The sequence below is a fragment of the Pecten maximus genome, chromosome 6, assembly GCF_902652985.1.
Source record: "Pecten maximus chromosome 6, xPecMax1.1, whole genome shotgun sequence".
NCBI classification, from domain to species: Eukaryota; Metazoa; Mollusca; class Bivalvia; order Pectinida; family Pectinidae; genus Pecten; species Pecten maximus.
The window spans coordinates 15,498,306-15,511,988 of NC_047020.1; the positions used below are offsets into that span (position 1 = coordinate 15,498,306).

The 13,683-nt window shown below is 33.6% G+C and overlaps 1 protein-coding gene across 1 annotated transcript in view; it reads left to right on the plus strand.

The window, feature by feature from the left end:
* Window positions 1–13,678, plus strand: part of LOC117329081 (RING finger protein 150-like) — a 35,882-nt gene extending 22,204 nt beyond the window's left edge. Inside the window, exons 3-6 of the mRNA XM_033886793.1 lie at window positions 1,419–1,490; window positions 2,822–2,904; window positions 9,416–9,518; window positions 11,199–13,678. Coding sequence (XP_033742684.1) covers window positions 1,419–1,490; window positions 2,822–2,904; window positions 9,416–9,518; window positions 11,199–11,594 — 654 coding nt within the window. The 3' untranslated portion in view covers window positions 11,595–13,678. The remainder of the gene's footprint in view (window positions 1–1,418; window positions 1,491–2,821; window positions 2,905–9,415; window positions 9,519–11,198) is intronic.
* The last annotated feature ends 5 nt before the right edge of the window (window positions 13,679–13,683 follow it).

Here is a 13,683-nt window from a genome sequence, read left to right on the forward strand (position 1 = left end):
CACACAATCTGACAAAGTGTTGCAAAACATACAGTCTGGCTCAGACATTTGGTGGTATGCCTGGTCATCTTCACACAATGTAGACATTCCCTGCAAAAACCACTGTGTAAAGCCATTACACTAAATGTCATATCTGGGAACTGATTTGATCTCGGCTGAATATATTGGATTTCCCAATCCTTCACATTACAAATTGTGTGGTAATTTGTTTTGTATAGTTAGAAAAAAAAAACTTATGTGAAGAGATGAAAAAAATATACCAAGCTTTATCAAGATTTTGGAAAGAATGCAGTCAGCCAATGTACATATACTAGTACAAAGCCTGTATCAACCAAGCAGGTCTTCACTCAGATTCCAGTCTGGACGACACTAGGAGCTATCTACTACATGATGATCCCATGGCTCATCTCCTTGGAGAGGTGTCAAGGTTATAGGCATTCTCACAGGTCCCTCATGTTCTGATCTAATCATAAGGTCTGGTGAATTTGGTCATAAATATATGTATCTTCAATCATATGTTATACAAGCTCTACAACAAATATATCCAAGTAGGTGGAGACTACCTCTGATAGGAAATATATAGGCTTAGATATATGTGATATGTGAGTGTTATTTTGTGAAGTTATCCAAATGTAAATTTATTAAATATAGAAAGAAAAATAAAACACTATATATATATATATAGTACATCATATACATATACTTGTACAACTACATGTATATGCATTATATCAGCGATCATCATGTGTTCTTTAGTCTCACATAAAGACCCCTGCAAATGTACCAAGTTGACATAATTTGTTTCATCATTGTTGTAAAATAAGTTGTTTGGAACATAAAAAAATAAACAGAATTTTCTTTTCAGCCTGGTATCATATGTATGCATGACAACCACAAAGTTAACTTTTGAATGATAAAATGTGTATTGGCATTGAAATTTTGATGAGGTGTCAGATCACTAATGTACAACTTTAATATGTAGTTATTAGATGGCAGTGCTTTTCTTAAGTGTGTAATGTTCCCGGCCCCCATTTATCACTTTATTGGCCTGTTACATAAATATTGTAGGACACCCATGCAGAAACTATTGTGATGTCATAAATTATTTATGACATCACAAATGATCTATGACATTACATGATTGTCTGTGTATATCTACATAGAGATGAACTACCCTTCTAGCCAAAATTTGCCTGTCTTGTATAGAAATTGTTTTGAGAATTTTCACTTGCCGTTATATAATAATAAATAGCACTTAAGTCATGCGATAAACAGAAGCTTACACTGATGCAATTTATTAATCAAGTTCAATAATTTGATATGCCATATGTCCAAGCCCTTATTTCATGTTACAGTAACCATTCATGAAGGATCGCCTTTACATGTTATATGTAATTAAACATGTTTATATTTTACAGAGACGGTTAGCGAGTGCTGCCAAGAAGGCGATAGCTAAAATTCCCCAGAGAACAGTCAAGACTGGAGACAAGGTTGGTGCTTCTGTAAATAAGTTAAATTCAAATGTCACTGACATGGCTGTTATGTAAAGTTCAAATGTCAAGGTTACTCACAATGGACTCATCATTACTTGCAGGAGATCAAATTAATTCTGAGTTTCTTGCTTTGATACAGTTTATGCTTTAAATTTCGTTTTTTGAAATGTATGTATTGATATTATTGACTGACCAAGTTATGGTTAATTAGTTTCTTTAGACTATACAGTATCTATTTTTTGTTCAGTAAATGTACAATCCTGAAAAACTCCTTTTATTCAAATGTAATACATTATTGGCTTCAATTACATGTCAGTTTTCACCACATTTATTATACTTTCAATAATTATACTGTGATAAGTTTTCCATTTGACCATAAGAAATTTTTTATACAAAGTAAGAAAACAAATTTAGACAAACTAGATTTCTGTGTTCTATAGAGATATATTAGTGCCAATATTGCTGGCTTGCTTTTAGTAGAAGTACCAGAAATACATATGTGTTGTGTTTTCTACTCGAGTGAGAATGGGGGGTGTTGCTTCACACAAAGGTATTGATTTTGTAGTAATTGAATGAGCAAGTGATTAAATTAGTACTTGTGTGCATATCTCTAGAACTATATATATGCAATTAGCTTAATGTTCCTGCTGTTGCTTCAGCATTATTTTGTTATTGAAGAAATATGTGGAACATGGAATGGCTTTAGAAAAATTCATAGTCTGTTGAATTTTATATTGCAGACTTTATATACAAGAGTTGAATTTTTCCATATTTTGGCAATTGCCCTCAATTGTGGACTGTCAAATAATTAGTTTGTGTTTTGGGATTGCCATCAACTTCAATTTCCAAAATGTTATATAAATATCCATGCAGTGATATCTTTCTACTTCTCTTTATGGCCAATTGATCATGTAAACATGAACTTGTATATATGTGTCCAAATTTAAGACAGGAGGAAGTAACAATATTATATTTCAAGCTCGCCTTTCTTCTTTAGGAATGGAAGGATTTAGTCAATATTTAGTCTGAACTATCCTTAGGTGAAGGAAAACCAATTTTGTATAAACAGTAGTGGGCTTTGCCTCCTAGTGGCCTGAGGGACAGGGCCATCTTTGAATTGAATGAGAATGGTGGGTCTTGGCCCTTGCAGGGCCTGAAGGTGGGCCAAATATGGGAAATTAAGCAATTTCTTCAAAATCCTCCTTCAGTAGAAATGTAAACTGTTTTCCTATATTCACTGCCTTATTGAGGTGAGCGATACAGGCCCTCTCAGCCTCTTGTATATGTCTCATTTAATTCATGATGAGTACATGTTTTATAATTTACAGGAGCTGGAGTCTGAGTTTGACCAATGTGCTGTGTGTATAGAAGGGTACAAAGCCTCTGATGTCATCAGGATACTCCCTTGCAAGTAAGTCCTGACCACTGTAGCTTATTGTAGGCATCAGATATTCTGTAATTAATATAATTTGCCATAGACCTTCTTTAAGAACCATTGCCATTTTAGAGTTTGTAAAGGCTCTTATGATTAGATGATACAGATTTTGATAAAAAAAGTTATAATTTCTGTAGTCCTTGTAAAGAATCTTAATCACTGTAGACCTTCTTAAGATTTTCTTTTACATTTCATCTTTCAAAGAATCTTAATCACTGTAGATCTTGTAAATAATTTCACTGCAGACATTTAAAAGAATCTTAGACTTAGTTTCTATAGACCTTGTAAAAAATCAGAATCACTATATGGACCATGTTAAGGTCAGAATCATTGTAGATTTTGTAAAGAATCAGAGTCACTATAGACCTTGTAAAAAAATAAAGAATCAGAGTCACTATAGACCTTGTAAAAACTAAAGAAATCAGAGTCACTAAAGACCTTGTAAAGATTAGAAGACACCACAGATTTAATACACAGGATATTCATCTGTTAATCAGTTGTCAGAGACATAAGTTATTAATCAACATGTGCTGAACCGATAGAGATGGCTGTCATCTATAGCACAATATGTCAGAGGTCACATATAACTCTATGGTCATGTACCCTTTTACATATGAAGAGTTATGGTAAATTTGTATAATATCAATCCTCTTATCTTATACATATACCTGCAAAGACATCCTTTTTGAAAAGTATATATGAGAATAATGTTTTAACTTGTAGTTATTGATATTTCAAAGATCTGTCATATATTATAAGAATCAAGAAATTGTCTAAAGTGTTGTACATATATACAAAATAAATATGTCTAAACATGTCTAAACCAGATGTCACCGTGACCAGACTACTTCGCTGGTTTACACAGGTAACCGGTTTATAGAGATTGGTAATAATCAACATCAGAGAAATGATTATTGACTTAAATTTAAAACTAAGAAATCAAACATCACCTCTATTCAATTGCTTACTATATATATAGCTACAAACAGAGGAAAAGTTGGCCGTTTATCGATCTCGATGTTTTATTTACAAGCTAAAAGCAAGATAAAAAAAATCAATCAACTTTTGTCTAAAAAGGTTCATCATTGTTTCGTGTGTGTAAGAAGCAGATTTTTCATGTACAATATATTTTCAATTGCTGTTTTTATGTCCAATACAGATTGTAAATACCAATCTCTTTATTAATTGCAAACGAGAATAAGAAATTTTAAATGAAGTTGTACATGTGAGAACACATCTTGGCTATGTCTGTGCTGGAACTTCCAGTGTTTGTGATTTGAATTGGTAATGCCAGTGTCGGCATTTTTAACGTCAGGATGTCTTTGGCACCTGCCGTTATAGTCGTGGTGGGTAAATTTTGTTATAGTCACACTTTTGTTTCAGGCTAACAGCTTCTCTTTTCTGTATTACAAATGATATACATCTGCAGTCTAATATAGTTCCTATTTTGACAGCAATTATTGACACGATTTAACTGATGGTCCCCATGTTAACTGTAATTATTTAAAATGAAATATGAATGTTTGGTGTTCTAGCTATAGACTATTTTAGATTATAAATATAAACATTTTTCTCACCAGTATAATGCAATTTTGTTGGCGTAGGATTACGTAGTTCTGTCTCGATCCTGCCTTGAAAACGAAAGTAAAAAAGTGGAAATTTAAATGCGGCCACAGAGAAACTATCCACATGTCTAGACTCATATATATATATATATGTTCATTCTGAGTTCATGTGCAGGAACATTTCATATAAGTCTAAAACCAACCGTGTTTACGCAGTCAAAAGTTTACAATTCTATAAATAGCTTTGCAGCACTCCTACGGGATAACTTCAGCTGTCACATGACTAATCACATGATCATCACTAATCGGCAAAAATGGCGGTTATATCTAATGTAACTTAACCAATGACCGTTCGCAGTTTCATATTTATTTGTATTGCTAGAATACGCAAGAAATATCAACAGGAATTGAAGGCAAGTTGTAACAAACTACATTGCCGTTTTTCATGAGGATTTTGTTAAATAAGATCATTATTTGTTTATTTGAAAAGAATCTAACGATTATGATCCGTGACTGGCATCTTGTTTGTCAAAACTGTTAGGCCTACATTGTATATATGTCTCGTCGGACAGCGTAACCAGATTAAGACATTTCATCTGATACAAATGTAGCTGTCTGACTATAAAATCCAATTTTAAATTTCTTGTTATATGACCTCAGACCCTGACGTTTCTCAGGGCCTTTGGCCCTTTGATTTCCACATGGATTTTACCAGCTAATTAGTCACTGACCAAATCGTTTTCCTTGTCACCCATGTAAGTCAGCTCAGTGCTGCTCAATGCTTGGACCAAACAATAAAGCCGAAATAGAAATGGATCCGGATTAGACATAGACCATTTTGACAAGTTACTATATATATATTTACCCCATCAGATCTTACATAACAGCTGACATTTGCCTCTGTGAAAATCAATAAGGCGCGGCTGATTGATGGGCAGAGTGACGTATCTGTTGTGTATCGTAGGTACAGCCATTGATCATTAGGTAGCGTCATATCAACTGGCAGACAATAGATCAGATGGAATATGTGTGCCTCCTGAGAATCAAATGAAAATTCTGTGGTTTCATCTTGGTGTTCAGTCTCATCTGCCGTTGCAAAAACTAAAGGTCTTGGAGCTCGAGGAGGAGGAGGAAAGTTGTTCTACGTGATGGATGGCCTTATGTTTGCCTGCATAAACAAGCAGGACTGTGCCAGAAAATGTTCCAATGGTTGTCTGACAGATTGTACAGTTGATTTTATTATATCATGGCATGGGTATAATAAACTATGACAGATTTAAAGGTTCAACAAGTGCCCCCCTCCCCCAAAAACGAAAAGAAATTATGGAATTGCAACCCACAAGAAGTCAATTAAAGACTAATTTAAAGTATCGGGTTCCCAGTGACCTACATTTAGATGATGTGCCTAAGAATTCTGTAATAATGTGAGGAAGACATATGTTATTAGTAACAAAACTTGATGAGGTTATAAGTTCAGCCATTGACCTTAATTATTCCTCCCCCTGTCAACATTGATATACCACTAAAATATTTATCGAGATTTTTGTGGCATTCACAGTAATCGTTGCCCAAGGAATTTATGAAAAAAGGGACGCTAATTAGGATTATAGTAATAATAAAATCTGGCAAGAGTCTTGAGAGGAAAGAAGAGGGCATGTTATCATGGCCAGTATGTCTGTCCACAGCTTATAATTATAAAAGATAATTTAGTTCTGCATATGTAATAGTAAGCTTGAATATGCATTCAATTTTGGTAACAATAACAAAAATGACATTATATAGCTATAGAGTCCTAATTCAAGACCTAGGCCTAAAAGTCATAATGTATTAGTTCATTTGAATGTGCCATCTGCCTCACATGAACTTTTAACATCTCAGCTTTTTCAATCCAACAGTTTGATTACCTAAAATTTATCTGGAAAAAGGTTGGAGATAACCATGATGAAGTATTAATTGTTATTTTCTCGAAGATGGCCACCATTATAAATACCATCTTGAAAAAAAAATAATGTATACAAGAAAAGAGGATGGGCGCGCTAATTGAAACATATGAAAAGTCCCTCACCTCACTGACCTGTTAATATATATTACCATGATATCTAATACATGTACCGGTATATAAATTTAAAAAAAAAGTTATTTTTCACTACCAGATTTCACATGGGAACTTTTCACTCTACATGGCTTTATTGATTGTTCATATCAATAATATTAAGCTGAAACCTTTTAGGAATGATATAGACAATGGCTATATCAAATGTACGCATTCATTTTTTTAAGGACTGCTTATCAAGAGGTGGGTTTGAGGCACTCCTCTTCAAATATAAAAATTGTATACATATAAAGGGGATATGGACATAGTAAAATATTCATACACATCATACCAATATCATACTGTTGTTAATTTGACTATTTTCCTCCCAACTTGTCTGGGATTCTGGTAAATGTAGATATGCTAGCCCGTTATTTTAAGTCACCTTTTGATTAGCTCATGCATAAAGCAAAATTGTCTTATTTCCTCACCACCTATTGAGTGGTTGCCCCTGAAGTTATATGTGACTGTGCCATCACCTGTCCATACTAACACACTGACGCAGGTCCTACACGTCACTTCCTGCTGTCTGTCGTTGTCCATAACATGGATCCCACATCTGTGCTTGAAGGTTAGCCTATTTGTCCAGATCCTACTCCATGATCTATTTGTGGTATGGCCTATTATCACTGCCCGTATGGATATGGAGGGTCGTTGGACTATGTGATCGATAAGAGGGAATAGAATTACACATTAAAAAAGCATCATGATTATAGGGAGTCTATGTGGGTGTTATAAGATACACTGACTACAAGACAGTTTGCTTATGCACTGTCTTTAGGCAAAGGGCATACGTCACTGTCATGTTCTTATATGGACAATGTTTTTATAAATATCTCGCACATCTCTATAAGATACTACTTACATGTTTATAAAGATGTAATGCCATATACATCACCACTGCATTTCTTAGTTTTATTCATTAATCAGTTCTAAAGATGGATTATTGCTCATTTTGAATAGCCTTTGGCTATTGCTGGTTGAATAGCCTTTGGCTATTGCTGGTTGAATTGATACACATGTATATATATATATGCACATAAAACTTCTTTTTTTTTCTGTTCAGAGTTGGGGCTACAATGTGCAGCTACAGTTTGTACTCTATCTAATAAGTAAAATATGCCTTTGTAAAGGAGTGGATTGCAGTCATTGTTACTTTTCTGATTATTTATATATGCATCATTGGGGTATACTACATTTATGTATAGGTGTAAAAGGTATGTAATTCATGATTACTGATTGTCTTGGCAACAGCAGTAAGCTATCAATTACCATTTTGCCGTTATAATGAACACTAGTTTAAAATTCTCATTCAGTGAACATGTATACCTATGCATTTTTATATGCATTGAAGAAGAAATATGAACTGAGAAATTTTTTTAAAAGAAATCCTGAAATTATAGTTCATGTAGAATATTCGAATATAATCATATGGAGTACAATTGATTAATTTCCCCACATCATGATCACTTCATTTAATTAAGGGAACTAATCCCGTTGCTTGAGGAAGGTGAAAGGTTAATCTACATTTATAACACATGATGATATTAAGCACAGATGCTCATGGTAAATGTATTGATTTGGATCTTCATTTGTATTAGCCGTGAGTGACGTACCCGTCAGTGAAACATCGAAACTACTACAGCTCCCTGTGGTGTCCCTGTTAATATCCATTCTATAACAGTCAAATGGTTTTGTCACTAAAAATTCTCTGTAGCTTGATATAAGTACCATACAGATTAAAACTGGAAATGATACGGTGGCTTATTATACCTAGTACTACCCAGACTTGAAACAAGTAAAAATGTACTGTATAAAATTTGATGAATGTATTGTCTTTCCATTTCCAGTACATGAAGATGACATAATTATGATAAAACTCCATTAGTGTTTTTAATACAAACAAATAAAAATATTTTTTTGTGGAAAGACCCAGTATCCTTCAAAACACATGTTATCAAACAGGTTTAGTTTAAATATAACATCAATAATTATCAGCAAAAGATGTTTTTTTAATTGCCATTCCATATATTCTAACTTAATGCATAGTCATTGCTGGATCTCAGTTACTAACTTACTACAATATTAATGATCTCCATACTACTACCTGTAGTGTAGTTATTTGTTTAGATTTATAAATGTTTTTCTTTTTGCTTCATGTGAAAAAGACATATCTGGAATAAAATGTTTCCCAATAAGGGTTAATACCAATTAAAGAAACCAAAAACATCAGACCTGATTTGTTGTAGCTATATATAGACTCTCAGGATTTTAAGTTGAAGCTTGAAACTATGGAATTCTCATTTTATCACAACCTTTAATCTGAAAGAATTGTTTTGCTGATAATTCGTGTTATACTATCAGAATAAATGTCTTCCACGTGATTTAACTCCAGCTTCTGAGATAATGCAGCTGGTCTAGACTCTAGGGAACTCTTTACTTTTAAAACTGGAATAGGGAACACTTTACTTCTAAAACTGGAAATAAAATGCAAAGGTAGGACAGTAATATAATGATGTTTGTACACCACTTTTGTATAAAAAAAAAATCTACCCAAAATCCAGGAAGGGTATAGCATGGTTTCTGCTTTTATACAGCTGGGGCCCTTAAAACCAACAATGAGGAAAGCAAAACAGTGATTTGCACACGACACTGTATTTGGTGTAAAACAAATCTCTTTCTACCCAAAACTCAAAAGGAATGGCATGGTTCAATTTCTTCTTGGTGCCTGGGCAGTATGGCGTAGGGGCTTTGTTGACCTGTATATGTCTGTTCTACTTGTTTCTACAGTTATTATGTGTATAACCCACTTTTGCCTTTCCTTTTGCAGGCATATATTCCATAAGTCATGTGTGGACCCCTGGCTTCTAGAGCAGCGAAGTTGTCCCATGTGTAAACTTGATATACTGCGTGAATATGGAATGCAGGTCCATGTATGTATATTTGTATTTTGTGCTGAAGTCTCCCAATCGTTCAATATTTATATGAATTGTGTTTCATTTTAGACAAAAACAATATGAATCAATTGAATATTTATGACATATTTTAATGGACATCATGCTATTTATCTGTTGACAAACATTATTCAGATGAAATATGAATAATCTGATTGAAAATTATATAAAAACACCCTGGCAACCATTCAATGATTAAATAAGTAATAAAATTATTGATAATTACTTAGATATAAGATAGTGTTACATAGAAAGTTTTTATTCTGAAATTTAATATGGAAATTATGTAATGCTGCATCTCTGGCCTTCTGACCATTAATTATAAGCACATACATTTTATTCCATTTAATACATCTAAAAACAGCAAAGTTTTTGTTTGATCATACCAATTTTAACAGGAACATGTATTTTGAATTTGAAATTTTTATGGTTACGGACATCTGTAACAAAATGTCAGAAAAAACAACAAAGCTTCCAATTAGAAACATTAACATATAATTATTTTTATTCTCCTGTCTGAGATGGGCCACATTGTAATAAGGTCTTGTCCCTCCATCTATTTGGCTGCAGACAATAGGTTGTTATCACTCCACTCGGCATATTCTGAAATACCTTTTTAATGAAGTCTTGTAAAGATTTTACCATACATGTTCTCAATGTCAAATGCCAAGGTGCTCTGGTAAAACATTTTTACAATGACATTCTGAAGATGCAAAGTTTTGTTTAATTTTGAGTTCCTATTCAACTGAATAGAGTTGCACATCTTGTTTTAATGAAAATCAACTGAAAAAAGGTATTGCTCTGTTTTCCTTAGAAATAGTCTGGAAAACTCCTCTTAAACTGGTGGGCCAATTCCAATGAAACTTCACACAAATATAATGGATCATGTGTAGATGTGCATACAACTTTTTTTTCTCAAAATTTTGGTTGCTTTGGTATTAGTCACTGTTAACAAGTTTTATGATAATAATTTTGTGCGAACCACTCCTCCTAAACTGGTGGGCCTATTTCAATGAAACTTCTCACAAATATATAGAGGAGGTCATGTGTAGATGTGCATGCTGTTGTTCCAAAATTTTGGTTGTCATGGTTACAGCAGGTTTTCTTTTGTCTGTACAACTTCTCCTAAACTTGGGAACTGATTTTCACAAAACCTTCCAGATGTTAGGGAACGGGTAGATGTGCATGCAGCTGTTTTAATTCCAAAATATTTGTTGTCATGGTAACTGGTCACTATCAACAGATTGTTCTTGTTGTTTTGATTGATAGCAAATACAATGGTCATTTGTTTGCCATGGTTGAAATGAGGGGTAGTGGGGGAATTGTTTGTCACTGGCTTACAGTTCTAGTTGTTGGTGGGTTTATCTAAGGCCTGTTCAATGAAAACATAAATATTTGTGTTAAATATATTGCACCTCTTGCAGTAACCTTGAGATTAGTTATGTTTGTTTTGTACTGTCCTATGATGCATGATTTACTCAAAATGATTATAAACATGTCAAGTGTGACATACAGTGTATAAATATTAGTTTAGCTGTCCTGTCCTCTTTTATGATTCAGATTTTAGTTATACCGAATGAACTTTTCGATGATGCACTATGTTACTCTAGTCGATAACAATACAAACATGTGTTGACATAGTTTTTGACCTATTTGCAGTTGAACAGCAGCCAGGAGAGTGTTCATGCTGAGGTCGAGAGTGGAGCGATACCGTCAGCGATCGCAGATGATGTGGAACATCCGCCATCTTCTTTAGAAGATCATGTAGGGGCGGAGGGCATGAACATTGTGCTTATCAGTCATCCATCGCTACAGTATCATGGTAGTGATACCTTCTGTGTCAAGGAGGAAATGAGTACAGAGAGCACAGCATTAAATCCGATTCACTCGGGCACAACCAAGGTGTCACCAAATGTACAGTGTGTACGGGCAGATATAGAAATAGACAGCGATGATCATAACAGTGATATGGATGGAGAATGTAACGAACTTCACTCCCTCATGACTGGTCTGCCTCCAGTCAAGGGAAGTAAACGAGACAGCCTGGAATCATAACCAGAACGTCTCGGTCAAACCAAGCACGTCTGTAGCAGAGCTGAAAACAAAACAAAAACATTCTTTGCCGTACTATGTGATAGTTATTGGTTTGATGGAGGCGTTGGATATTGTCAGTGGATTAGATGACTGCCAGCTGGAAAACAGACAAAGTAATACCACAGTGCTGAAATGACAGACAATGAATTATCTATCTGTTATTGTTCTTGTTTGACCAACAACATTGATATCAAATGTATTGAAAGACAAGACTTAGTGCTGAACAAACCAGTCTTAAGAGATTAGGCCTTCTGTGAATAGAAGGTCATCTTTCAAGACTGGTTATACTAGAATCATTATTATGATGATCTAAAGATTGGTTCCTTAATATTAACAGGTAGGAATGGCAAATACAAAAATTGATGTGAGGGTATGTGTGCAATGTTATAAAGACTTTTAATGTGACAAAAGAAAAATCACAAATTTGAGAAAATGCTCGGATTAATATCGCAAGGTAAATAATTCAAAGTTAACTGTTCGGTCAACTGTTTGATGTTATAAACATGAGAATGTATTCATTGATAGAAAGATGTGATAAATAGTGCTATATTTACTCCCAGAAAACGTACCTAGTAGTAAAGATACGCTGATTGGCTGACGATTCACAATGTGGTGGGAAGGCCGAATCTTTTCTCAACATTGTCTTTGTTATAGTTTTAAATGTGAAGTTTCAAAAATCTTCGTTGTTTACTATTTAAAAATTGAAATGTATCATTATTATTATTATTATTATATTATTATTATTACTATTGTTCCTACATGCCAGTGAAATGATTTTAAATATTGTTATTTTGTTTAACTGTACAAAAAAAAATCTATGTACTGAATATAATGTAAAAAAAAGTTGTGCAGATGTAATATATGTATGTTTATTTTCTTGGTGTGGAATTTGAATCTTCCACATCAGGGAAAGATTTGAATCGCTAACAGCTGTTTATAGAGGATGAAAGTGTATGTATGTTGAATGTATTCGTGTAAGCAGATTAATGACAGAATATCTATATATAATAAACCACCAGTCAGTTTGAACATGTTTAAGTGACAGTGAATGAATTATTCAAACATCACCATTATAAATCTGAGAAACCAATCTCAAGTCTGCCACAACAAATCTGTGTTTACTCCCACTGTATATTAGGTAAAAGACTATCAAAGAAGATATAAAGAATGTTACAATGTTTACAGAAGATTATTTTATATAAATCATGTCATCTTTTATATAAAAACAAAATTGAATATCTGGAGAAAAAAACAGAAATGTGTTATATCCAATAGTCTGCCCATATATCTTCTTTGTTTTTAAACATATGTAAATTATATATTTATTGGCATAAGTAAATTACAGAAAATTCCAAAAGTCAAAATTGTTTAAGGTGACACCGGGTACCAGAGACCCCAAATTTTTTTAGAATTTGGTTTTAAGACAGGCCGAAGTATTCAAACATGCGAGTACACACTAACGTGGGGAGTGTCAATGTAGAAGAAAACCAAAAATTATTTCCTGCTTGTGTTACGGATAGGAGAAATATTACATCTGATTAGATGGAAACCAAACGGTGAACATCACTGAAAAAACCAAAGGTCCTAAGGAATTACATCAATCACAATTATTAACAAGACTATTTTGGTTTGAAATATTTCTACCTATAACACATCATTGATATTCGTGATTAAAAGTTTGTTTTTGAACTCAATTCAAACTGACTGGAGGAATGTTATACGCTGATACCATAGAACATCATATTTCTTAACCTTTTATTTTCAATAATTTTCATTTTCAATCCTTCAGTACAAATTATTAACTAGTATGGCAAGGCTTTCAGTAGACCTGTCAGGGTATGTGCATGCATTGAGTCTCCACAAAGATTTTTGGTTCTCTGGATTTGAAGAAAAGTATCTGCTAAGTCTTAGTGACATGTTGTGAACAGTCATATTTCTTGGAAAAGGTAAGGACTTCTGTAGTTGATACATGAAGAACTAGAGTTCACTGTAAGCCTGCGATGACATTTATATACTAGTAGTATACATTATCAAATAATTTCAACCATTT